This window comes from Pleurodeles waltl, chromosome 11, assembly GCF_031143425.1.
Source record: "Pleurodeles waltl isolate 20211129_DDA chromosome 11, aPleWal1.hap1.20221129, whole genome shotgun sequence".
In the NCBI taxonomy this organism is placed as follows: domain Eukaryota; kingdom Metazoa; phylum Chordata; class Amphibia; order Caudata; family Salamandridae; genus Pleurodeles; species Pleurodeles waltl.
Genome location: NC_090450.1, coordinates 865,790,127 through 865,817,912, shown reverse-complemented (window position 1 = coordinate 865,817,912; position 27,786 = coordinate 865,790,127). Strand labels below are relative to the sequence as shown.

General features: G+C 44.4%; 1 protein-coding gene across 3 annotated transcripts in view; it reads left to right on the top strand.

The window, feature by feature from the left end:
* SGSM1 (small G protein signaling modulator 1) overlaps positions 1-27,786 on the top strand; it is a 950,757-nt gene that overhangs the window by 794,155 nt on the left and 128,816 nt on the right. For all 3 annotated transcript variants that reach the window (XM_069214718.1, XM_069214717.1, XM_069214716.1), the window contains one exon: positions 21,182-21,781. In XM_069214718.1, the coding sequence (XP_069070819.1) occupies positions 21,182-21,781 (600 nt within the window). The remainder of the gene's footprint in view (positions 1-21,181; positions 21,782-27,786) is intronic.

The window sequence follows — 27,786 nt, the reverse complement described above, 5'->3', positions numbered from 1 at the left end:
ATCGGAACCGATTTTACCCTTTAATGAAGCTCTCACTGATGTCCTGCTGGGGACGTGGTCCAGACCCAGCACAGGGGCTCCTGAAAATAGGTCAGTTGGCCGCCGCCAACGCCCAGCTCCAAATGATCATAGCTTCCTCACCCAACATCCCACCCCAGAGAGCTTGGTGGTCCAAGCCTCCACTTCCGTGGTTGCCTTCCCTTTCTCTCCCCTAGATAGGGAATCCAAGAGGCTGAACCAACTTGGGAAGAAGATGTTTTCTTTCTCCAGCCTGGCATTGAGATCCGTAAACACCTTATGCCTATTGGGCCATTTTTCCCATACTTTATGGGATACAGTGGCGCAGGTGCTGCCTCAAGTCCCGGAGGGCGTACGGGACACTCTTTCACAAGCTGTCAAAGTTGGGAGAGGTGCAGCCAAGTTTATGATTAGGTGTGGTTTGAACACAACCGGCCCGCTGGGTAGATTGATTTCATCGATGGTGGCCCTTCGTCTCCACGTCTGGCTTTGTACTTCTGGCTTTTTGGGGGATGGCCAGTCATACCTTATGAACATGCCCTTCGATAGGTCTCTCCTTTTTGGTTAGAAGGCAGACTCGGCGCTGGAGCATTTTAAGGATTCTTGGGCTATGGCCAGGTCCTTTGGCCTCTCAGTGGTCCCTCTCTAACAGTCTGCATTTCGTCCCTTTGGAGGCTTCGGAAGGGACAGGGTACCACGCCACCCACAGACCAGCCACCATCCACCTTCAGCTCAGCATCCTGTGCGGAGAAGAGGACGGGGTACCTTCAGACCCAGAGGATCTGTCCAGAGCTCAGCCGCCACCCAGCCTCCCTCCTCCACAGCGCCAAAGTCCACCTAGTGTGATTCTGCAAGACTACAAGTGTCCAGTTGGAGGAAGGATTCAGTTTCATCTCTCTCACTGGCGGTCCATAACATCGGACAAATGGGTCTTGTAGATCATACAGAAGGGCTATCCCCACCCTTCCAGTCTTTCCCTCCCTCTATGCATCCATTGGAAGAACGGTTGATGGAGGATCATTTAGTTTTGCTCCGCGAGGAAGTTATGGCTCTCTTGGCCAAGGGAGCCATAGAAAGGGTCCTGATGTCAGAAATAGGCAGTGGTTGTGATTCCCACTACATTCTAATTCCCAAAAAGAACAAGGGTCTTCGCCCTATTCTAGATTTACAGGACGTCAATCTCTTCCTCAGAAAGGAGAAATTCAAGATGTCACTCTGGCTCAGGTTTTGTCTGCTCTAGATCAAGGAGACTGGATGGTAGCGTTGTACTTACAGGATGCATATTTTCACATCCCCATCCTGCTGACCTACAGGCGCTACTTGCGGTTCAAGGTAGGCCACGAGCAGTTTGTTTACTATCCTCCCTTTCAGCTTCACCAGTGCCCCTTGGGTGTTCACCAAAGTTATGGCGGTGGACCAGCTCATCTAAGCAGATTAGGAGTTTCAGTCTTCCTCTACCTCGACGACTGGCTGTTGAAGGCTCCTTCGCCCCAGGCTGTCGTCACCCACCTTCAGACTATGGTGAACCTCCTGCATTCGCTGGGGTTCACTATAAACGTGCCAAAGTCACACCTGACTCCCTCACAGAAGCTCCCTTTCATTGGAGCTGTTATATACATATATACACACATATATTCCAGTGACAGTCACCAGTGGGTGGTTATAGTAAGGATTGTGTTTCCATAGTAAAATAGCCCACCTCCACAAGCTATTCGGTGGCCCTGAGGACCCCATCCCCTGTGTCCGGCTCAAATATGGTGTTCCTGGGTACCCAACTTATGGGACACCATCTATTTTTCTGCCCCATAGTGCAGGCATGGAAAGTGCAATTTACCCCACCTGGTGGGAGCACAAAACTGCTACCGCCTGGTCGGAGAATAAAACTTATCTGCCTGCGCACTTGTGCAAGGAAATAAAGTGAACTGCTCTCTCCCCACGGGAAAACTGCTCCCGCAGGTTGGGAACAATGCCATCTCCCACTGCATCCAGGATGGGTGCAAGCAGGGGAGCAGGCGGGGTTGTAGGGACAATGGGCCTCCACCCCCAAACCACCCAAGGGACCAGCTGTGGGTGCCCCAGAGGGGCCCCGGGGCACCCCACTTAAAATACAAAACAAAGATAATGTTGGTACAGGGAGCCAGCGGGGCTGCAGGTGCCCTGGGACTAATCACCCCCCCACACACACAGCCTCAAAGAACAATAATAGTATGGGCTGCACCAGGGCACCCCTTACATACAAACAAAATGCAAGCTTCTGCCCGACCCTGAGACCACTTGCAGACAGCCTGTAGGGCCCCTTAACACAAAGAAATAGTGGGTGACTTGGGTGGAAACATTTTTAAAAAAGCCAAAATGTGAATAATAAATGTGCAGCCACAGCTGCTTATTTATTATTCACTGCTCCATCAAGGATCACCCCGTAACGCCCTGCAAAGGTTGTTTACTTATTTTTTGATTTTGGTGATGTCTCCCTAAAAGGTCCAAGAGCACAACTAATTTTTGTTTATTGTTGTGGTGGCCTCCAGGGAGTTTTGTAGCACCACCAACAACAACATTAGAAAAAGAAGCAGCAAGTCTCAGTCATTGAAATGATGACTCCATGAGAACTTAGCATATTTTTTAAAACAATTTCCCAAGCTGGAGCTTTTGCTCTATGCTGGAAATGCAGCTCCCTCTAGGGCTGACACTATTGTTGCATTTTATGTGGCCAGAAGATGTATAAAAATAAACGTTTTTGTATTGTATTCTATTGTAATAGTAATTATATAGTGCTTACTACCCCTGACGAGGCGTCGAAGCGCTTTTTAGAGTAGCACGCTACTCCGGAACCCAAAAGGAATTAGTGGTGGATTAGTATAGGGAAATATGAGTACAGTATTAGTATAATTATGAGTTAATTTGAGCAGGGGATATATGAATTTGTTACTTGGATTGACTAGAGTAATCGAGGGATAGAGGAGAGAGGAATCCAGAAGTGTTAATTAGGAGTTTATAGTAATAGGATGAGGCTTGGGATTAGTAAGAGCGATGGAGGAGGAAAGAGTCTGTGGAAAGGGTTAGGGAGATGATAGTAGCAGGAGGGGTTTTGGATGAGTCAAAGTTGAGATAAATGAGGGAGAATTTAGTAGGGTTGTTTGGGAGCTCATGGTAGTAAACTGAGGTTTGGGGTGAGTTAGATATGGTAGAGGAGGAGAGAGCTTAGGCTGGGTTATTTTGGTGATGATAGTAGTAGTAGAATGGGCTTGGGATGAGTCAGAGTGGGGATGGAGGATAGATTGATAGAAACATAGGGTGATGGGGAGACAGAGTAAAGCTTACAAGGGAGTACATTTATATTTTTTTATTTGTTTATTAGTTTTTCATATACATATAAATATTTTATTAATATTTTTATTTTTCTTCATATATATATATATATATATATATATATATATATATATATATATATATATATATATAATCATTACAATGTCAAAGAATTACATTCCCCATTGTATTCAAACCTTTCATGATACTGTCAAAACTAAGGATCCAAAGGCATTCAGCCCGATCAAGGATAACCTGAGTGTCACCTCCATAGGTGGGGAAGTCTCTTTATAAGCAAATCTTGCACCAAATTCTGCTTTTGCGTTGTGATAGCTGTGACTTTTTTGTGCCTGGCCCACGTAAATCAAATTGCACAAGCACCAAATCATATATACAGCATTCTGGGAGTCGCGATTAATGTGTGGAATCATGCAATTCCCACATTTAAAACGTCCCCCAATCTTATTGTGGCCCCACAGGGAACCCAAATCAGAAGGGATTGTTTTAAGCATACCTGCAGGGGAGAAACCCTTGTTTTTATTAAAAATATTGCCCCCACAATTGGGGACTGACTACTTACACGGGGGCCAACCTCCCCAAACAAGAATCCTGGGGCCTCGGGCCATTTCATGGGATCCATGGCAAGGAAACTGTGCCAGGAAAGCACTGATGGAAAGGGGTACTCTCTCCTTTCCATCAATGTCTCCCTGGCATCTGGGGAGGCTGTTTAGGCTTTTTTTTTATGTTTTTTTTTTTTATGTTGTCAAGCTGGAACTCTGCATTACTAGAATAACTGATGTATTCTAGATGTTTAGGAAATTCTCATGGTTTCATATAAATTGGTCAAAATCAGTCCTGCGTAAATGGAACTCACAACCCTACTTTGATTATCTTTTCCACGTGAATGCAAGTAGCTTTAATTATTTAGATACACAGGAGATGAAGAGGCAAAGATTTTTTGTGGACATAACTTGGCAAAAGTAATGAGATTTTTAAACAAGATGTTCAGTAGCAGATATACTTCCCCACATCTCTTATTGGCTGCCATTTATGAAAATAATCCTCTTACTGAAATTCTAGTATATGTTAAAAAATACACCATATTGGGTACCAGAGGAATTCCTTGGAGCCATGGAAGAAATGGTGCACATCATCCTTTGGGATGGGCAACGGTCCAAGAATAGCTGTGGGAAAATTAACGAAAGAAGTGTATGATGGCATTTTTCAAGTATTGGCTGAATGTTGATCTCAATGCTGAGACTACTGCCTGCGATCCTATTTTCGCCGCTCTTCTGTCTTGCTCTATATTGCTCTCCATTAGGACTATCTCCCCAATGTCCTCATCCTCTTCTTAAAGGGCTTGCTTCATTTCTCCTTCATCTTAGTCTCTAACCACCCATCTGCCCGTTCAGTCATTCATCTACCTAGCTTGCTCTCTCTCCATATGAAACACATCATCTTGTTAAGGTACTGCACTGTGCAAATATTCAAGCCTTTCAAATTAGATTAAATATAGATAAAATGAGCATCAGCCTCTCCATGAGCTTCACGTGTGCCCTTATGCAGTACTTACTTGAACACTGAACATACTGGTTTTATGAGGCATGCTGTACTGCTGTATTGGTGCAGCAAGAATATAAAAAAATTGTACATCAACCACCAGAGTGCTTAGGGCACTTCAAGGTTAATGTTTTTCAAAAAGGCTTTCTTTGTTCTGTGGGACAAAAATATATCTTTTATCATTATAACTAGGTGTCATGTATAGAAATTCATCAACTGTTAGGCCTCAAGCAATTTGTAACAAGCCTAAATTTTGTGCTGTGCACTTTTTAATTGAACACAAGGCTTAGCTCTTAACCTGTTTTTAATTATTCTATTCTTACAAATGTTGATACAGTTTTAACTCACTATGTTGCATTGGACGTCATCAAAAAATTTCGGACTGTTGCAACAACAAGAAACCAAATGAGATAAGTAGAGATAATATATCAAGCTTAAGGTGCTGCACAGCACATTTTTGAATGGTTTAAAGTACCATGTGCAGGGATATCACAATATGGTATATTAAAGGCAACTACAAGTCCCAGAGATACTGAGTAACAGTACTTCATGAGCAAGAGAAAGTAGTTCTCTTTATCCAGTCTTGCACCTCTACTAACCACCAACAATGTGAGATCTCAAAAGTTGCTTTTTTGATGATGTTTGGGTTTTGAGCTGTATTGTGAAATTATTTACCGAATACCCATTTAACACCAAACGACTGTACATAGAATACATAAGATGCCTTCCATTTTCACATAAGAGAACAGCTTCATTTATTTATAAATTGTGCTAATTCCAAATAGCAGCTACAGCGCCTCCAATAATGGACGGACCCGCCAATCAAAGGGAACCTCAACCTAAATGGACCCAGAACCTCAGTCTGAATCTTTTCCAGTACCAAACTTTTCCAAAATCACTTTTGAGTTTTATGATGAGAATCCATCATCTCATTCTCATCTGAGAAGCACTAAGTAAAAGTAGGTAATTCTTGTTTCTCACCATTATAAATCAGCCATTGTTATAACATAGAAATTCACTTTCCTGTCAGGCAGATGCCTCAATGCGAGACAAACAGTAATGCCAACTACAGGAACCAAGAAAAGCATTATATCTCCCTATTGCACGCGTGAAATATCCTACCTCATCAGTCACAGCCCGGCTGCCTCAACTGTAGAGATAAAACATGCGCCTAACACAAGGAAGCAGCTCTGATCCCTCTGTAGGCATGCCTGGTAGTATGCAGGCATTGCCTCCTGCAGTGATGACCGAAGAGTCAGACTACAAATGTTCCAAAGCTCAACGTGAGGACAAATCCCACATTCTACCTGCTGCAGAATGAAATAGTATAGCAAGATCTATCTGCTGCTTGCGTCCACACAGCAGTAGTACAACACATCTATGCAAAGGTGTGATACAATAACAGCTGAGCCTGAAGGAGAGGGTTGAAGGCAATCTGAATTGAGGGATCCAAATGCCCTACCTGGATGTGTTTTTTGCTATCTTTTATCACATAACGTATTGAAAGGATGTCTTTCTATGGAACAATTCTCCCTGACAGCATGCACCTACGGGTGGGGGTGGGGGGTGGAGGAAGGCGAGAAAGGAGTGAGAGCTGAAGAGAGGGAGAGAGAGAAAGACTTGTTCAAAAGAAGACTTCAGATCAGTCCATTGACAGCCGATGATTCCACTGACTACAGCCCTTGATAAGACATCTGTATGCATTGCCAAAAAGTTAAACATGTTTTCCATGTTTAGACAACAATTTTATGAAGGATGACTCAAACCTAGGGAGTTAAGTATGGGGCGCTTTCAAATCTCTCTGCAATACAGCTCATGGAATAAAACTTCTGTGCCTATCTATATTATCAGTGATGAACCTGTTAAGTCAAATACTCTTCCTGCCTCCAAGCTACAAAACCAAAACATCTCTTGATCGATCTTTCCCCACTGCCACCTACCACTTAATAATTTCACAAATCATTTTTTCAGATACCCACTCACACTGCTTCCCGCCCAGCATCTAAATCTCTACTTACCGGACACCTTGTCCTCCAGCTTGATATAGGCCATCTTCCCCTTGGAGGTGACGCGAAGACGGCCTGTCCAGTCTGGCGCATCCAGCTTCCAGTCTGATGCCCTGTACCCCCCGTTGTAGTTCTTTTTATGATTGTAAGTTTTTGGGCTGAAAAATGTTAAAAAGAAAATTCAGAGACATTTTTTTAAAAGAACAAAACAACATGTCTCTGACTATTTTTCACATTTTTCATCCAGAAAATGTAATAATAAAACCAATGTAAAAAGAGTCACATACTTGTACTTTAATAAAACTTTATTAAATATTTGTAAGTAATCAATATTAGTAAACACTACATTTAATTAAAATTATTGGTGATTTTTAGAGAAAGTGGGAGGTTGGCTTTACATATAGTAATTGCTAGAAATTTAGTTTCTGGTTGGCAGAATTATGCACCCTATCCAAGCAAGGACCACAATCCTAGTCAGGGTACGTCTGATACACAGAGCAGTCAGAATTAACTTAAGAGGCAATGTGTAAAGTACACTTCAAACAGTAAAAGGTAAAACCACCACACAAAAATCATCCACACCAGGCTAGAAACATAAAACTTAATGTAATAAATAAAACAAGACCAAAACGGCAAAAATCCACTAAGTAGATCCTGAGATATGCAATTTTAAAGATTTAGGTGAATATAGCACATAGAAATGTAAAGCGCCAACTGTGGTTATCTGGTTGTGCCGGACCAGGACAAAGTAATAAGTTCAGGCTGGCCACGATGGAGCATGGGCTGGCTACAGTGATCCACCTGAGTCCTCTGAACACAGTACTTTAAATCCTGGAGTCGGTTCAAGAAGCTGTGCGGCGAGGCTTTGTCGGGCTTGGCATTGCTTTGCGTCAGTCTCGGGGAGTTGTGTGGAGAGGCTTGGCATCACTTTGCAGTGATCCCAGGGAGCTATGTGGTGAGGCTTTGCAGTACTTGACGTCGCTGTGCGTCAGTTCCAATAGACAGGCAGCTGTGTGGCGGTGCTTTGCATTGCTTCAGGGCAGTTCTGATGAGGATCACAGAGAACAGAGCACCTTAGGCCCACTTCCAAGGGTCCAGGACTAACACTTTGCAGGGTAGACTCTCAGATGGCAGAGTCCAGATGCTGTAGTAGATGAGTTGGAAGTCTTTTGTATCCCTGAGGCATCAGAAAACAGGAGGCAATCCAGTAGGCCCTTAGAGTCACTTTGGTTCTGGGATGGAGAGATGCAGTGACAGTCCTTCTCACTCCCAGGCAAGAGGGCAGCAAGCAGTAGGTCAGCTCAGCTAACAGGAGTCCAGGAGAGTAGTAGCTCAGCAGAGTGGCATTCCTTGCAGTAGCACAGCAGTCATCCTTCCTGGCAGAGTATCCACAGGTCCAGAAGTGTACTGATTGGTGGTGTCAGGGGTCCAGTACTTATACCCAGTTGTGCCTTCGAAGTGGGTAGACTTCAGAGAAGCCTTGAAGGTCCCTGCCTTGCCTTCAGGCTCACTACAGGGGGGAGTATGTAGCTCTCTGTGTGGGGACAGGCACAGCACTTTCAGGTGCAAAGTGTCAGGTCCTCCCTTCTGTCCAGGCCAGGAAGACTCATTAGCCGGGTGATGGGCCATCAGGAAAAGAATGGCCCATCAGGCACACCTAAGCTCCATTTGTGTGTTGCTGTCTAGTGGGAATGCACAAAGACCAGCTGTCACCCACCACAGACGTGTATTGGAGACATGCAAAGTAAGGAAAATGCCCACCACCTTCACCACAGGTTGTGATTGTAAATTGTGCGTCCAGGGACACCAGACTCAAAATATCTATCTTCTCCCCATTGGAAATTACACTTATAACATATAATAAGTTAATTCCAATGTTAACCTGTAGGTGAGATGTGCCTTGCAGTAGTGAAAACGAATTGGAGAGTTTTTCACTACCAGGACATGTTAAGCTTAAAAGTACGTCCTACCTTTCTGATGCATACAACTACCTGTGGATTCCTCACCTTATGAATTCTCCCAATGCGCCAGCATTCATTAGAAACTTTTCTTTCCAGCTCACCACGTCGACAAGGACGTCATAATAGTACAGCTCCGCAAGCGACTCCATTGGACGTCATCAGAGCCATAAGAAGTCCTCGCCGGCGTGGTGACGTCAGTTTCCTTTTTTCCGTGCCTTTGGCGCTAAAGGTTTCTAGCTCTCTGTAGCTTTCTTCAACGGTCGAGGGAATTTCTTGTAACGAGTTACTATGTCCCCGCTAAGGTTTTAAACCTTGTAGGGAGTGTGGAGGTTACATGTTGGTGACGGATCCACACGAAAACTGTTTTTTCCCTCTAAGTTCGGATCATGATGTTGTAGGTTGCTCGTCCTGCCAAAACATGAATCCGAAGGCTCTGAAGGAGAGGGAGGCAAAGCTCTTTCTTTCTAAAGCTAAGAAGGAGAAGAGGGGACGTCGTAGGTTAAAAACTCGAGACTCTCACATAGATCTTCAAAATCCCACAAGAAGCGTCACCATCATGGATCGTGACACCATTCTTACAGAGACAGAGACAGTCCTAGATCGCCTTCACCTACTTCAAGGTCATGACGCCATATGACTTGGGAAGTCAGCCCCACAGTATCTCCCCAGCCAAAGTCACCTGAGGCATCTCTGGTGGCAGCCCTGGTGGAGATTTCGGCGTTACCTACGAGCCCAGTAGCTCAATTTTCTCTGACATCCTCACATCAGGAGTTCAAGATTAAGGAGTCAGAGCAGACCCAACCTCCACAAGAGGAATTGGGCTATCCTGCCTTTCCGGCTTCAGGAGTGGATCCATCCTTGTTCCTTAATGCTATGTTTAGTGTAGGAAGCTGGCTCTGTATATACTATATCAAAATGAGATATAGTGTGCACAGAGTCCAGAGGTTCCCCAAGAGGCTTCACAGAGGCAATATTAGATAATACTAATGCTCTATTTGTGGTAGTGTGGTCGAGCAGTTAGGCTTATCAGAGGCTAGTGTTAAGCATTTGTTGTACACGCACAAGCAATAGAAGAATCACACACTCAGTGACTTAACTCCAGACCAATAGGATTTTATATAGAAAAATATATTTTTGTTACTTTATTACTAGAACCACAAGACTCAGTTCAGAAGTAAATACTGTTGCAGGTAAGTACTTAGCATAGACATCAATGTAACTTTGTTTCACTTTAGTCAAGTAAACAGATTTTAAGAAAACAGAGAATATCTATTTTAAAAGTGGACACTGCATTTTTAGAACAGTTCCTGGGGGAAGAAAATAAAGTACTGTTCAGAGGTAAGTACACAACTTACAGTTCCAGTCTCTGGGTTATAGGTAGTCCACTGTTGGGGGTTCAAGTCAACCCCAAACACCCACCACCAGCAACACGGGGCCGGCCGGGTGCAGAGGTCAAAGTTGGACAATTTTAACGTGGGTTCCTATGGAGACAGGGGGTACTCGGAATTCGGTCTGCCAGCAGGTAAGTACCTGCGGTTTTGAGGGCCGACCAGGGGGGATTAGAGGAGCATTGGAGGGGCCCCAAGTAGGCACCAATCCCGCACCCTCAGTGGCACTGGGGTGGCTGGGTGCAGGGTGCAAACAGGGCATCTGGTTTCCAATGAAACTCTATGAGGGGACGCCGGGGTCACTCAGGAGCTGAAGGCGAGGTCCAGGGTGGGGGTGTCTCACGCACACCACCGGTCGGACAGGGATAGGGCTGCCTGTTGATCGTTGCTGCACCGGGTGTCGATTTCTCCAAGGCCTGGGTGCTGCGGGTGCAGTGGGTCCTTTGGCGTCAGTTATCTTTGTCTAGGGCATTCGCGGTCAGGGGGGTCCTCGTGATTCCCTCTGGAGACGTCGTCGTGGAGGGGAGGAGAGGAGAGGTCAACCCAGGGTGGGCACTTGGTCGCCGTCACCTGGGGGTTCTCTCTGGTCGGTTTGGCCACCTGGACTCAAGCCGTGGGCATTGTTGCTGAGTGCTTAGGACTCGCGCTTCTTGAGTGAGGTGGGAGTCCTTTAGAAGAGGTTTCTTCTTTTCTTCTTTGGACAGGGCTACTGTCCACAGGAGTTCTTGATCCTCTGTGATGCAGGTAGTCCCTCACTTGTGGTATAGTGCACCCTGCCTTAGGGCTTTAAGGCCTGCTAGAGGGCTGACTAACCTATGCAGTGTTTTGTGTGCATGGCGCCCTGAGGTGGATGCCATGTCGCCTTTGCCTTTTTCTCCCCACCAACACACACAATCTGCAATGGCAGTGTGCATGTGTTAGGTGAGGGGTCCCTTAGGGTGGCACAACACATACTGCAGCCCTTAGGACCTTCCCTGGTCACAGGGCCCTTGGTACCACTGGTACTTTTTACAAGGGACTTATCTGTGTGCCAGGGGTCTGCCAGTTGTGGAAACAATGGTAAATTTTTAGTGAAAGAACACTGGTGCTGGGGCCTGGTTAGCAGGGTCCTAGCACACTCTGCCAAGTCAGCATCAATATCAGGAAAAACGTTGAAGTGTAACTACAACAAGAAGCCATTTCCCTATACAAGCCCCCGTCTCCCCACCTGACCACAGGGCAGAAAACTCAGACAAAGCTGGAAGAGGCTTCCTAGTCTGTCAGATGCGGAAGAGTAGGGAAAACAGGCTGGTTTGTTGCAGGGCCTACTCGTTCTTGCATCCTCCTGTTCAGGTCATTCCCTCTGGGGAACTGACCTACTTCCACAGTGATAGGACCCAGTCTGAATTGCCTCTTGTCTGTGTTTTTTGTGTCTTCACCCATTCTTTTCATGTTGGGGTTAGAGGTATCCACCTGTGCTAATCTTATTTTAGCCGGGTCACCCCTAGCTTAACCAAAGAGGTTACCCAAAGCTGGAGTAACCCCACCATGACCAACAGGGTCAGGGAACCTAACTGTCTGTTTGACATGGGGTCAGACCACCAGCCAAGGACAGTGCAGCCAAAAAGGCTAACACCCAGCAGAGGCCACTGACAGCTGTCAGTGCCCAGAACCACACCCTTCGTTTTTCACCAACAAGGGGATAGGCTATATTACAGGCTTCTTTGGGTTATGGTCTGCTGTGGTAGAGTGGGGGGTTACTACCTCTTGCAGTGAACATCCTTCTTCCACTCTTTCTTCTGTTAGCTGAGGAGCCACCCACCCATGCTTAACAGTTGCCTGACTAGTCAGGACTTCTTGTGGGTCCGGTTGGACTTTACCAGTGCCACACTTGGAGTTCTCCCCTACTGGAGCAGAAACTCTTTGGCTTACTGGAACCTTGGCTAAAGGTTGTCCACCTTCCCTGCACTGTTTTCTCCTCTTTTTCTTCTGGGGCCTACTTGCAGTTACTGCAGGGGCAACACTTCCAGAATCCTTTCGAGAGGCCTGGCACTGGACCAGTTCCTGTCTTGGGCTCTGACCAACCTCTGGGTAGTCATTTCCAAGGAGACATTCAAGGGGGAGGTCTGTACTGACTATCACCCTTCTCCAGCTAAACTTGCCACCCACTTCTAGGGGCACTAAAGCCACAGGCCTATTAGTGACCTTGTCTGGGCTAACCCTTATTCTGGCAGTCTCACCTGGAATGTACTGGTTTGAGAGCACCAGCCTGTCATGCACAATAGTGTGACTGACACAAGTGTCTATCAGGGCAGTGGCTGGGATTCCATTCACTAGTAGGTGGTGGAAATGTCTGCTTCCCTCTGGAATCTCCAACTCACCTGTTGGGCCCTTTTTCCAGTTAAAGGCTATGAGGACCTCCTCATCTGAGAAGTCATCCCAATGGCTACACCAGTCACACCTTGGGTTTTGCTAGGGGGTTTGTTTTTGGGACAAGAAGTGTCCTTGGTGTGGTGCCCTGTCTGTGTACAGCTGTGGCATCATGCCTTAGTGGCATTCCAGTTCTTACCCTGGTACCCACTTTTGTTTTCGGATGCGTCTTGGGGCCCACCCACCTGGACAGGTTTTTGGGGGCCTACAGAGGACTCTTTTTCATTACTTCTAGGAGTGTCACCCCCTTTCTCGTGGGGAGGCTTTGTAACCCCTTTCTTTTGGTCACCCCCCAGTGGAAGTTTTAGTTCCCCTAGTCTTGACCCAGTGGTCTGCCTTCTTTCCCAATTCATGGGGAGAAAGTGGACCTAGGTCTACCATATATTGATGTAACTTTTCATTAAAGCAGTTACTTAAAATGTGTCCTTTCATAAACAAATTATAAAGCCCATCATAGTCATGCACTTCATTTCTAGTTACCCAACCATCCATTGTTTTCACTTAGTAGTCTACAAAATCAACCCAGGACTGGCTGAAGGTTTTCTGAGACCCCTGAACCTAATTCTATACTCCTCAGTAGTGAATCCAAAGCTTTCAATCAGGGTAGCCTTCATGAGGTCATAGGATTCAGCATCTGCACCAGTGAGTGGTGTGAGGAGCCTATTCCTACACTTACCAGTAAACAGTTCCCAAAAGAGAGCTCCCCAATGAGACTTTTTTAATCTTCAGGTTCCACAGGCCCTCTCAAAGGCTATGAACCACTTTGTGATGTCATTACCATCCTCATATTTGGGGACAATCCCTATTGAGATTTTAGGGGTGTCAGAATACACTCTGTTCCTACTTATTTTCTTGCTGCCACCATTTATGGGTTCTAAACCCATTTCTTTTCTCTCCCTTTATATAGCTAGGAGCTGTTTCTCCAAAGCTAATCTTTTGGCCATCCTTGCTAAAAGAATGTCCTCCTCATTGAGGCTGCCCTCAGTGTTTACAGAGGAAGTGGACTCCCCTGTGGAAGAACCAGAATCTCTGAGTCTGATTTGTGGAGACAGGGGTCTTGGAGCCCTGGTCTCCCTAGTTAGGGTAGGAGGGGGGAGTTCTTCCTCCTGATCCCCCAACTTCTTCCCTTTCTGAGGGGAGGTCTTCCCCTTCAGTAGGGTGGTCCCTGGTGTATTCTGCCAAGAGCTCCTGGAGCTTGACCTTGGTAGGGCTGGAACCAGTTTTAATTTGTCTTAAGTTACAGAGTGTCCTTAGCTCTCTCATCCATAGATGAAGGTAAGGGGTGAGGTTGAATTCCATCACCATATCATCTGAGTTACTCATTATGTCTCTAAAAGTTGGGATTACTTTTTAAGAAACTAAAAACTACTTCTAGTACTTAAATCCTCACTTTTACAAAACTTTTAAACTTAAAAAAGAAATGCTAGCAGGGCCTCACACAAGGCCATAGCAGGACTTTTAAAAAATTGGAAAAATAGTCACAATTCAAAAATCTATTTTATAATGACAATTTTGGAATTTAGTCGTGTGATCAGGTATTGACTGAGTAGTCCAGCAAATGCAAAGTCTTAGACCCCCACCACTAATGTAGGAAACTGGCTCTGTATATACTGTATCAAAATGAGGTTATAGTGTGCTCAGAGTCCAGGGCTTTTCCCCAAGAGGCTTGACAGAGGCAATAATAGATAATACTAATGCTATATTTGTGGTAGTGTGTTCGAGCACTTAGGCTTATCAGAGGGTAGTGTTAAGCATTTGTTGTACATACACAAGCAATAAGTCAAAACACACACTCAATGACTTAACTCCAGGCCAATAGATATTTATATAGAAAAATATTCTTTTGTTAGCTTATTTTTAGAACCACAAGATTCAATTAGCAGGTAAGTACATCAAATGAAAGGTACTTTGCTTAGTAATACTTAGGACTTTGAATAGCTTCAATAGTGTACATAGTTTTCTTTAAAATTTTAAAATGGCAAAAAGCTATTTTGAAAATGGACATTGTGCAATTTTCAAAAGTTCCTGTGGGAGGTAAGTACAGAACAGTTTCTGAGGTAAGTACCACACTTACTGGTTCAGTCTCTGGGGCATAGGTAGCCCACTGTTGGGGGTTCAAGGCAACCCCAAGCACCCCGCACCAGCAACACAGGGCCGGTCATGTGCAGCGGTTAAACAGGAGCCAAAATAACGAGGCCGTCTATGGAGACGGGGTACTCCAGTTCCAGTCTGCTGGCAGGTAAGTACCCGCGTTGTCGGAGGGCATACCCGGGGGTTTGGAGGAGTACTGGAGGTGCCCCACGTAGGCACAAAAACCACACCCTCAGCGGCACGGGGACAGACGGGTGCAGTGTGCCAACAGGGTGTCGGATTCTCAATAGAACTCTATGGAGGGACCCGGGGGGTCACTTAGGCACTGCAGGCAGGGCACTGGGGGGCCTCTCAGGCAAGCCACCGACTGGGCAAGGGTGACGGCCGCCTGCTGGTCGTTGCTGCACCGGTGGTCGGTTTCTCATGGGCCTGGGGTCTGCGTGTGCAGTGCTTCTCCAGGCGTCCGATATCTTCGTCCCGGGCAGTCACGGTCAGGGGGGTCCTTGGGATTCCATCTGCAGGCGTTGTCGTAGGGATGCAGAGAGGTCAGCCCAGGGTGGACACGTCGTTGGAGTGGCCTGGGGGTCCTCTTTGGGTAGTTGGTTTCTCTGGACACGGGCTGGGGGCTTCAGGTGCAGAGTAGTGGAGACTCACTTTTCTGGAGTGATGTGGTAGTCCCTTTAAAGATGGATGTCTTTTCTTTTGGTTGGGCAGAGCCGCTGCCCATGGAAGTTCTTGGTCCTCAGTGTTGCAGGCAGTCCCCTGGAGGCTTTTCAGGGGTCGCTGATCCTGTAGAACACATTGATTTTTGGTTGCAGGGTGTTTGAAGCAGGAGACAGGCCGGTAGGGCTGGGACCAAGTCAGTTGTCCTCTCCTTCTCTTCTCTGCGGGGTTTTCAGCTCACCAGTCCTCCTTCTTCTTGTGTGGCCGTCAGTAATCTGATGATCCGGGTTCAGGGTCGCCCCTAAATACTAAATTTAGGGGTGTGTTAGGGCCAGGGGGTAGTAGCCAGTGGCTTCTGTCCCTGAGGGTGGCTACACCCTCCTTAAGCCCACTCCCTCTGGGGAGGGGGGCACATCCCTATCCCTGTTGGTCCTAATCCTCCAAAGCAAGATGGAGGATTTCTCAGCTCTGGACACCTTAGGGGTGGTCCTGGCTGAGGGGGTGACTCCTCCTTGTTTTTCTCATTATCCCTCTGGACTTGCTGCCAAAAGTGGGGGCTCATCCAGGGGGCAGGCATCTCAACTGGCTGGAGTGCCCTGGGGGCGTTGTAACACCAGGCCTGAGCCTTTGAGGCTCACTGCCAGGTATCACAGTTCCTGCAGGGGGAGGTAGCACCCCCACCCAGTGCAGGCTTTGTTTCTGGCCCCAGAGAGCACAAAGGCTCTCACCCCAGGGGGTCAGAAACTTGTCTCTCACTGGCAGGCTGGCACAGACCAGTCAGTCCTGCACTGAAGGATTGGGTAAAATACAGGGGGCATCTCGAAGATGCCCTCTGTGTGCATTTCGTAATAAATCCAACACTTGCATCAGTGTGGGTTTATTATTCTGAGAAGTTTCATACCAAACTTCCCAGTATTTAATGTAGCCATTATGGAACATTATGGACCATATACTTAATATGGCCATGCTGTACTTACAATGTCTAATAATGGACTTAGACACTGTAGGGGCATTTTGCTCATGCAGCTATGCCCTCACCTGTGTTATAGTGCTCCTTGCCTTAGGGCTTTAAGGCCTGCTAGAGAGCTGACTTACCTATGCCACAGGGAGTGTTTGGTGTACATGGCACCCTGAGGGGGATGCCATGTCGGCTTTGCCTTTTTCTCCCCACCAACACACACAATCTGCAATTGCAGTGTGCATGTGTTAGGGGAGGGGCCCCTTAGGGTGGCACAACACATGCTGCAGCCCTTAGGGACCTTCCCTGGTCACAGGGCCCTTGGTACCACTGGCACCTTTTGCAATGGACTTATCTGTGTGCCAGGTGTGTGCCAATTGTGGAAACAATGGTACATTTTTTTGAGAAAGAACACTAGTGCTGGGGCCTGGTTAGCAGGGTCCCAGCACACTCTGTCAAGTCAGCATCAATATCAGGCAAAAAGTCTGTGGGGGGGGAGTAGCTGCAACAAGGAGCCTTTTTCCTACAGCTTGTACATATTCTTTTTATAAAGAATATTACATTATATATATATATATATATATATATATATATATATATATATATATATATATATATACATATAGGCACTGTAAAAAAGTGGGTGGAACTGACATCACCACGCCGGCGAGGACTTCTTATGGCTCTGATGACGTCAGATGGTGTTGCGTGTGGAGCTGTGCTATTATGCCGTCCTTGTCGACGTAGAGAGCTGGAAAGAAAAGTTTCCGATGAATGCTGTCACATTGGAAGAATTCATAAGATGAGGAATCCACAGGCAGCTACTGTATGCACCAAAAAAAGCGTTACTGAAGATATTTAACTTGTTCTTTAAGTATATTGCACCCTGCCTTTAGGGTTGCGTAGGGTCTACCTTAGGGTTGACTTGTATGTAAAAAACAAAAGGGAAAATATAGGCCTGGCAAGAGGTTTACATTGCCAGGTTGAAAGGGCAGTGTAAACTGCACAGACAGGCTCTGCAAAAGAAGGCTCGAGCCATGGTTAGAGGGCTGCTTAAGTGGGTGGCACAATCAGTGCTGCATGCCCACTAGCAGCCTTTAATTTACAGGCCCTGGGCATATGTAGTGCTTTCTCACTGGGATTTATAAGTAAATTAAATGTGCCACTTGTGGATACACAATGTTGCCATGTTTCGAGGAGGGGGCACAGGCTCTTTAGCACTGGTTAGCAGTGGTAAAGTGCACAGACTCCTAAAGCCAGCAAAAACGAGATTAGAAAAATGGAGGAGTTAGGCACAAAGCTGGGGGAAGACCACCCTATATAGATGGGTATGATAATTACCTCCTTTGCATAAAAAAAAAAAAAAAAACTTACAGATTCACTTTGAAAAAAAAAAATCTTTAAAGGGACATTATGGGTAGGTGAAAATGTCAGTTAAAACTTGCTGGTTTAAAGATAGAAAACTACTGAAATTCACTGGTTATAATTAACTCAAGTAACTGTAACTCGTGCCCTAAGGTAACCTTTATTTACGCCCTCGCCATGTAGTGCTAATTACGGCACATACTACGCCACTCATGACATGATTTATGACGTCATTGTTAATACAACATTTGCAATTAAATCATTGATAACAACACGGCATGGTGGGGTGCGAAAGTGAAAATAATGATGTCTTCAACAGGATTGTCTAGATAGTTGCCCAGATGTACAAGAAAATTGTCCATGTCTATATTTTGATACTTCTTTGATAAAAAAGCAAACTCCTTTACAAGATCTAGTGCTCCTAGACTCTTTGGAAGTGCTCTTAAATTTTCTGAATGTGTTATACTGGTAAAGATGTTTTGTGAAGGGTTGCACTAATCATTGAGCAAGCAACTCTATTACATAACTAAGCAATCAAGGCACACAGTACTGGAGTGGGGCTGAGACAACATCACCATATTTACACCGACCAATCGCCAATGGTGGGTGAGACAGAATCTGTCCACCAGCTGGAGTTGGAAGGCGTGTAGCACAATACAATTCGTGTTGAAACTTCATGGTTTCTCCAAACCACCATAAATTGTGAAACTAAATTAGGATCCCTCATTTTGATCATTAAAACTGACTGGAAATCCTCGTGTTTCTTTCTTCCACTTTAGCTGCGAAAGGGTTAATTTGTTATAGGCTAAGCGCCCCTTATGAATGCTGCCACATAATCTTTCCAAGTTGTATCAGTATGTTTGCAAACCTACATGGATCGACCTCCTGTTACTCCACGAACCGCCACAAATCGCTCTCTAAACTTTTCCTCATTTTCCAAGTTCGTCTCTTCTGTAGCATTTGGAATTGTACACCTCTGCACCTTTACTGAGATGATCTTAATGAGCAGCACCCCCACTCCTGAAATGTTCTGCTCCACTGTCCTTTGCAAAATTACCAACCAATTGAACATGTGTAAAACATAAAACATTGTTTCTTTCTTTTTGTCAGATGCATTATTATGTAGCTAAACCTGCACCTCAGTGCAGCCTTTCTGTATGTTTTGGAGGGATGTACACGTTTCCAATTATTGCTGTTTCTTTTGCCAAAGATACTTTGACATCACCCGCACGCTATGGCAGTTCAAAAACGAAAATGATTCTCTTGTTTCAGGAAATGCCCTTTGAAAAAACATGGTTTGAGAACTTTTTGACGACCAAATCGTGTCAAAGAAAATGATCTGCGTTGTTTAAAGTATGCTGCCTGACTCTCCTGCATTTCATTCTGGCACAATTTGCAAACTGACCCTGTGCTGATATTATGAATTTGACAGAGTAATTTCAGTAGACTTTGTTCCCCGTGCACTCTAATTGAAAGTCCCATTAAAGTATTCCACAATAGTTTTGTAGGTTATATGTCTGTTTTAACTTTAAGATGGAATTAGGGATTTTCCCTTTAAAGGAGATACACGGTATTGATCAGTTAATTTGCTGCGACCAGTCCCTAGAGACTGTTGTGAGCTAATTGAATACCGAGCCCACTTCAGCTTTCATGCCATTAATCCTAGGCCCAGATCTGATTGTGCCGATCATCCTATAAATGGACATCATTGTCAGTCAGATAATCTGTACTTCTGCATTCCACCACAGGGGGAAGAATTCTCTATTTATGTCATCATTTCCATAAAGCAAAGCTTTGTAAAACGTTTGCGGTGTTAAACCATTTGATCCCTTTTGTTTCCACATATGTTTGGCGGTGCTTGTGTTTTTCTCTGCAATACTCCATACTTGGACTGATTCAAAATCGTCACTTTGCAATTATGTGAGATTTCAATTGGGATTTGTATTTTATTTAAACGAAAATATCCAGTTTCTATGCAACATTATCAGCAAATATAAACAACGTACTATGGATAATAATTATCTCTGCTGTACTCTAATGGGTTGTTGCTTTTAATATTAATGAATGGGTTGTTAGTCCAATGGAAACTAGATAACTGTTTGGGGATACTAAGCTATCTTACGCCAGTCTTTTGGCAAAGAGGATTCCAGTTGAGCTATAACGTCCTTGTTATAGGTTATATCGGACAAGCAATACGGAGTACCCCGTTGGAGTATATCATAAATTAGTTAATTTCCTGAAATACGTTCAAAATCGCATTCTCCTGCCTAGACATCCTTGGATTTAGGAAAGCGAAAGAATATCGCTGTGGGTTAAATAAATGCACAGATATTGAGCTGAATGGAAGTAGGGCAACATAGTGGTTGGGAATAAATTAGAAAGTGTCTGGAAACTCGGGATTCTTAAGGTGACTGTTGTAGGTGGATTTGTTTTCACATGTCACTTCAGGCCTGACAAAGAGAAATTACAATTCTAGATCCAAACGATTTGGAACTTCTGGGAAGGGTGAGTAATAAAGAAGCCCTGCGTTTGACAAGGTGGATTAAATTAGCGAACTAATTCATTTGGAACGTGTCATGGTCACTTTATCAGTCCGTGGTTGACACCGTAAAAAATCACGTACAAACTGCATGTACAACTTATACAGTGAAATACCTCCTCTAAGTGATCCTCTCATTCATAGAGACAATTTTCAGCCAGAATTCAATGTTATAATAATGTGGAACCAGGCTTTGATGTTTCACCTCCTGCTCCTACCGAAAGACTCAGTAGGGACACAGTGCATTATCCCCCTCATACATTCAAGCTTGCATGTTAAGTATCTGTTAGGTACCTATTTTTTACATTCTCTTTTCATGTATGGGAAATCTTATATATTATAATGTAGTTGGGACTATTTCATTCAATTATTTTAAATGAAACAATTAATGTACTAGATGTCCCTTAGTTCCAAATAATCGTTGTTTGCGTTTAGGGTTTAGTCTGAGAACTTCACAGATTAGCATAATCATCAGCATGTAATCTAACTGTGAGTGCTTTAATTTTCAAAAGAAGAAGTGGACTATAGTATGACGTTTACATTTTAGCTGGGAGGGGCTCCATGTCAAAAGTGGGCAGTGGTTGAGACAGGACGCTCTTGCTCAATACTGCATTTTATAAAAAAACACCAATACCATTTTTAAAAAAAAATTAAAAGGACTTTGCTGAGAGGTTAAAAAACCTGACTGTACATACCTTCAAAAACTCTCTGAAATGCTGGTCTGCCCCATCACCATCCAAAGAGTTTCCCAGCGGAGTGGGGGTCAAATGTCTTATCGGTATCAAAAGCAGTAATACCAAATAGAAGGGATTTGAGTGTGGTCCAATGCGTGGCAGCAACAACATCAAATGGAAGTTGCATCTTACTGCCGATATACACATTATTGTCGCATATTAACCTCTTGTTATGTTTTTCAGGTTTTTGAATCCGTTGAGGAGGTTGAGCAAACGGATGCAGACACTAGAGGAGAAGACAGTAAACCACCAAAACTTCCTAATGGGACTCTCCATAATGGCACAAGTTCACCTGACTCTGGCCACCCCTCTTCCAGAAACTTTTCTATTACATCAGGATATTCTGAACAGAGTTTTAGTACAGAAGAAAATGCAGCCATGGAAACAAACAAAGGTCTCTTGCACCTTCAGATGAAACAGGGCGTGAACAATAAAAAAAGGCACAGCTTCGACAACACTTTGTCCGATTATAAAAGCCCAGAAGAACTTCCTATTCAGGACATCTTGGAAGTTGGCCTTACAACAAATGAGAGCATAGATGAATTTCTTTCAATTCACGAGAGTACGGAGGACATAATCCCTGACAAAGATACTGCTATGCTTTCTATAATAGAGAAATGGCCCGACAATGATGCCGAAAAGGAAAGCCTGGCTGGAAGTGAAGATAACCTGTCGGAGGAACCAGAAATGGAGAGCTTGTACCCAACACATGACTCCTTAACTGTGATCGACTCAACTTTAAATGAAGTTTCTCCTGTCTCTTCTACAGGCGTGACCTATCCTGTAAGTGTTGTCAAAGGAAATATTGTTATTTGCCATCTTTATTTTTTGCTATTCTAAGCATCTTAACATTTTTCAGAAAATTTAGTTTTATATAATTATTTACTAAAGGTATAGTTACAGGTCTTATGGCAAGAGCAGTACTTTATATGGAATAGGCAAATGACGTATTATAGACATAAGTATAGAAACATAGTTATTTAGTAAAGTACGCTCTTGAGAGGTGAGTCTTTAGATGTTTCTGGAAGGAGAGCAGGTTAGGATTTGAGGTTGATGGAGATTTTACTGAAACGCAAGAAGTTTTTTTTGTTAGCGTGCTGTATTCCTTTTCAATCACTAGTGTTTTATCGAAGAAGATATGCTACTGGAGGCTGCTTTTTTAAGGCACGGAGCCACTGCAAACATTTCTTTCGTATTCTGTAGATCCCAGACGTTAATTGCAGCAGGCAGGGTGGGAGCTTCAGGAGGGAGAGTGTGAAAGATCAGAGAAAGTAGAAAGAGAAATGAAAGAATGAGAGAGAGAGACAATAGAAGGAAAGTGAGTAAGAGCTGGAGAGGAGAAGAAGGGAGCTGGGATGGGTTGAACATATTTGCCAGGACTGCTTTTGATTTCCAATCCGCCCCTGAAGCAAGGCCGAACTGACCTGTAGGGCAATCAGGCTGTATTGGGAGGCTGGTCTGACAGCTAAATGTATGGGCTGGATTTGTGGTTGCTAGTGGGACTGTTCTATGGGCAGGTTTTTATGATTGATTTATCTGATATGCCCCCAAACATTGCCCGCAGCAATCACAAATGCATACAGTCTCCCATGCCTTTCACAACACCTGACCAACTTGTCTTTTCAAGTTCAAAACTGCCCTGATTTGCAAAGGTGTGCCACGTTTTTAGTTATTAGGGTCACCTTTAATTGGGTAGCTGGGCCCATTTTCTCCCCGTGTCTGAGAAGGGTTAATGGTGTCGAGTTTCAGCCACCGTAGCCTTGGTATGATTTTGCATACACCTTCCCTGTGGCCATTTGGAGTGGTTCTAACCAAGGTGTCTTTAAAAGTGAGCTAGGATGGCTGAGTATTTGCAACTTATCTGAAGAGGAATCTGCCAAACATTTACCCTTTGAGGAAGCAATTCAGGCTTGAAGGATTTGAGAATGTTTTTGTAGTGGTTTGTCTTGTGCTTGGGTTGCATTGAACTGGCAGCAGCTGTAAATGGGAAAAAATATGCTAGTGTTTATTATAAGAGTAACAGTGTGTTGTTTGTATAAGCTGTTTTCCATAGCACTTCACATGTAGCGTTTTTAATGTCATTATGTGCACCCAGTATAAACTATTGTGTATTTAATTGCCCATGAAGTCAGTGGCTGAATTGACTGTGGTAGGATTTGAACTGTGACCTGTAGATAAATGACAAGAAAACTGATTCAGGGAAGTCTCTTCTTCCTCTTTATTCAGAAGTGAGCGACAAACAGGAGGAGCTCGGGAGGCAGCTGCCAACGGACTTCAGGTTTATTTATAACTCCAACAGTCCCCCTTACATTCCAGTTTCTCATTCCGGCAGATCCTACTCACAGCGCCCTGCATTCCACATTCCAGTACAAACATCTTAACATTTCCGGTGAAAAAAACACCATTAAACCACACAGATCTTCTTGTAGATTTGATTCACTGCGTTTTTAAGCAAATACACAGGTTTCCATTATTAGTATTTAACCTGAAAGGGGATCAAGAAAAAATCGTAATAAATATATAATCAATATCCCATGTGTGTGAATAGACAGGTTGCCTCCCAGGTGAATGGAGAGATATTAGCCTGCTATCGATTGAAAACGTCCCGTATTCCCCCAAAGTGAGTGGTACGAAAGTCTTGGGAAGCCACTTCTGTACCAACATTGTGCATTACAGGTTAACAGTGCTTACTAGTTCTGTTAATTTTTGCGGTTTGTGCGTGCAGATAGGTGTTGCGTGCGAGAAACTGGGTCCTGTCAGTGACACAAAATGGTGGAGCCCCCTTCAGAATGTGGTGAGTGGCCCCTGAGACCCCAGTAACTCAGAGATATTTCTGAGATATCCTGTTTGCTTTCAGGCTGAGTGAGGGTACCAGAATGGCGGGGGACCCCCGCGCACCGCAGGTTGATTAGGGGCTTGTGTTCTGCCCCTGGGTGCTTGCTGTGTATGAAAGGGTGATATGTGACGGAGACCGCTGTGAGATGTGTCATTGTGAAACCTGCTGTGGGGTGTGGTGAGTATCGGTAAATAACGATGTCTAGGAAGCATTTTCTTCTCTGTGAATTTCGCCGTGTGACAGAAAAAGGGGTGCTGTTTTTAAGTGATGCTTACCGAGCATGCTTGTTGAGGTACCCTGTGCCTTGGATGGGGCCTTCTAGTGGTGAGGCACTGTTTCTGTAATAAACTGTAGTGTAAATGATACACCACAACATTTTACTTTAATTGATCTTTAGCCTTAACTGTGACTTCTTAAGGAGTGACTTAAATTATGTTTTAATGTCAAATAGGGAGTACAGAACCGATTACAATACTTAAAATAAACGCTCCAGCTGTTGCATGTCGCAAAATTAGTGATTTTGTGATGAGTATCCAGTAACGAAGCAACCAAAATGAGGGACTAGGAAGACAAAAACACCATTAATAAAGGTAGGTGAAGATAATTGCAAATATCAATGCCACCCATGTAAAAAGAGATACAGGGGATGTACTGAACATCCAGAACTTAGCAGAAATGCACTTGGCGCTGATCCCCATGAAATAACCGCGGTCCTAGGTCTGTTGCATGCTTGCACCAAGATCCACCCAAAGAATTGCTGCTGTACTCAGAAAGCATGTCGGTCATATCAACAGAACGGGCAGGCCAAGGGGTGGTTTGGTACAGCTGACTATCCAAGATGGCAATCTTAGCCTCGGCTACATGTGCTGAGGCTGGCGATGGTGAACTGAATTATCTTTGCAGAAAGGTCAGGCACATGTAGCTGAAAGGTGAGGAAATGGCCTTGCATTGTAGAGGAAGACACTAGCGAATGACACCCTAAAGGCCTCATCCTAAATGAATGCAGCTGTAATGCATACATTGAGTTGGGGCATATACGGTGGTGGCATGATTTCCTACCTGAGAACATGGTGGTGGTGCAGTGGACATATGCTGACCTATTATATTCCAGCCAGGAGAGACCATGGGATCATACCAGAGCTCCAGAAAATGATGTGGGTGGCCTGCCCTGAAGGTGTCCTTGTGCAAACAACATCCCATAAAAGTAGAAAGATGAGCAAAGCAATAATGGGGCTAAATAGAGTCTGAGTCAGAGAATTGATATGGGTTTCTACTACATGGAGAGGGACCTCGGAAACCGCCTTAGCTGCAGCTAAAAAAGTAACACCAGCCATACTTCCGAAGGAGCAAAGGCCTAGGGTCATTATCAATGGCCATACTTCCATCTTGGAGAACTACTTTACTAACTTGTTACTCAAAGCCTGGAACCAGAGGTATGCCATTAACTGAAGGAGAAGTCTGACTTTGACAATTTAGAGGAGGCGATAGAGATAATGGTTGCCCACGTCATGAGGTGTCCACGTAATGTCTGCTGTGACAAAATCCAGTGACTCTCCTAATGCATACTCATGCTAAAACAGAAAAAGCTAGTAAAGAGTAAGCAATCCAGCACAAACTGCCAATATTTACTTGCACAAGAGCAGTTAATAATTGGCATGTTACACAAATACCCAACAGAAACAAGCTGTCTCATGCTAGAATACGCTGGTGAGATAGGTGTGCCTCACATGTCCACACAGGCAAGATCCTTCTTTTTGGCAGGCCCATAGTGGTTGTTTGGTTTCACTCATAAGCAAGAAAAAGCATGACGCTTTTGCTTCACAACCTCATATCCTGGGTTGATGGATCTCAAGGGTCATGGATAGCCCGAGGAGACCTTTATGACTATAGATTACACTCTGCAGCCCCTTGTGGCCAGATATTCGTCATGGAAACCCAATCATGTTATTACACTGAAAAATGTGAAGGATGTGGCTCAGGGTCCCAATTATATAGCCATGTGTCAGCTGATGGAAAAGACCCTTAAGCAGTCACACCAAACATTTCTAGGGTCTCTAATGCACAGATACATCTAAATGGGTTACATATGAGAACTAAATATTCATCTTTGCATAAGTATACTTGCCTACTTGTATTACAAAATGTTTCTCCCCTCGATTGACTCTGTAGAGAGAGGTGATTTTGCAAAGAGTCTTCAGCTTGGTTGCAGAAGACAAACATCATGGATCCCTGACATTGAGGTAGACTGAAGTTTAGAGAGCTTAGAAATAGGCTTGTGAAAATAGGCCTGATAGATGCATGCAGAAAACTGTGTGCAACCACATGGTATTATACTTTCTGATGGATAGTGTTTGTCACAGATTCTTCATCTTATGAATAGTCTTCCATTGGTCAGGCTGGTCCACAAAGCTTTTCCCCAGAAGTAGCTGTCCAGCATTGCCAGTGATGCAATGTAACTTCAGTCACGATTCCACTCACTGAACATGATGACATCGGAGTATATTAGGTGCCAACCAGTATGCTGGCCTCAGTTCCTATTTTTCCAAACCTCATTCCTCATTAATCCTAAGCACTCTTGTTGCTTTCCCAGTTAAACCCCTCAGCATTTTGATGGTGACAAGACCAAATATCTTCTCCAAAAATCGTAGGGATTCGATCATTTAACAGATGCCTTAAAGCATGATCCTCTTGAACCAACTATAATAATGCCTCCAAAGTCACCCAACGTTATCCATGAGGTAAAGGAGGAGGTAAAGGCATGTTCTGACGACAAATCATTAGTGCAGCAGTGTCCTAGGGCTCGGATGCTCACCTGGATGGAAGAACTGCTTGGCTCCGACAGCAGTGCTCTCACAGTGCCTGATAAGCATTATGGCCACACAGGAGATGATGACTTTGAAGCTGATAATCTCTTTCCGCACTATAACATTGATGCTGGCTTGTATCCAGACTTACGAAATGCTATTGAAATGATCATTTCTCCAGAAGGGGACATTCCTTGCTGCGCTAAGCCTTCTTCATTAGACTTCTCTTCATTCACCACTGTGTCACAGAAAGCAGCAGACACTTTGGAATTGTCTTTGCCCTCTGCAATGGCAAAGTCTAACATTTTGATTGAGATTTTGTAACCCTTCTCTAAAATGGTGGAGCACTAGTGTTGCACAGGTACTCATTATCCTAATGAGACTACTTGTGATTACTGAGTACATTTCCACACCATGTGACTCCTGTCGGCCTAATCTGGGTTTTCTGGTAACTAGCAGTGCCTCATTGTGGCAACCGGGCGCATGACAGAGAGGACTCCTCAGGGGAATCATGGTCGATCAGATCTCGTCCCTTTCTCTGTTACATTAGTCCCATACAGGCAAAGACAAGCAGAAGCAGAGTATAGTTCAATAAGGTTTATTGAAGTAACTGCATTTTAGATAAAATGGCATGTATTGCAATAACTAGGATAGTAGAACACATTAGAAGCAAAATTGTGACAAGGAGAGGGAAACACAAAAACAGCCCACCATACTGTCACTAAGAATAATATATATTTATGTTTCCTACCTACCTAAGCTATGTTAGAGCACATCGTGCTAAGCCCTCATCTGCCCTTCAGGTGACACCGCCCCCCCCCCCCAGGGAAGACATCATCCCCCATAACTGAGAAAGGAAGCCTGTTGTGTAGAAAGACACCGTTCCATGTAGGCCGGGTATTTGGTAGTCTAAGCAAGCAGCTGTAGCGAAGACTTTCAACAATCAGCATGCAGTCATGGTCATCTGGCTGGAACACGTATGGGACGGAGAAGGGGTTTTATAATAAAACAGCAGATGTTCTAAGAAAAGGCCCCAACGTAAAAATATGTATGTTTATGTGATTGTCGGAGACACAGCATACAACTTTTGCCGGCAATCCTATCTGACTGCAGCCTTGAGGAAAGCACAAAGTGAAATAAATGCAGTG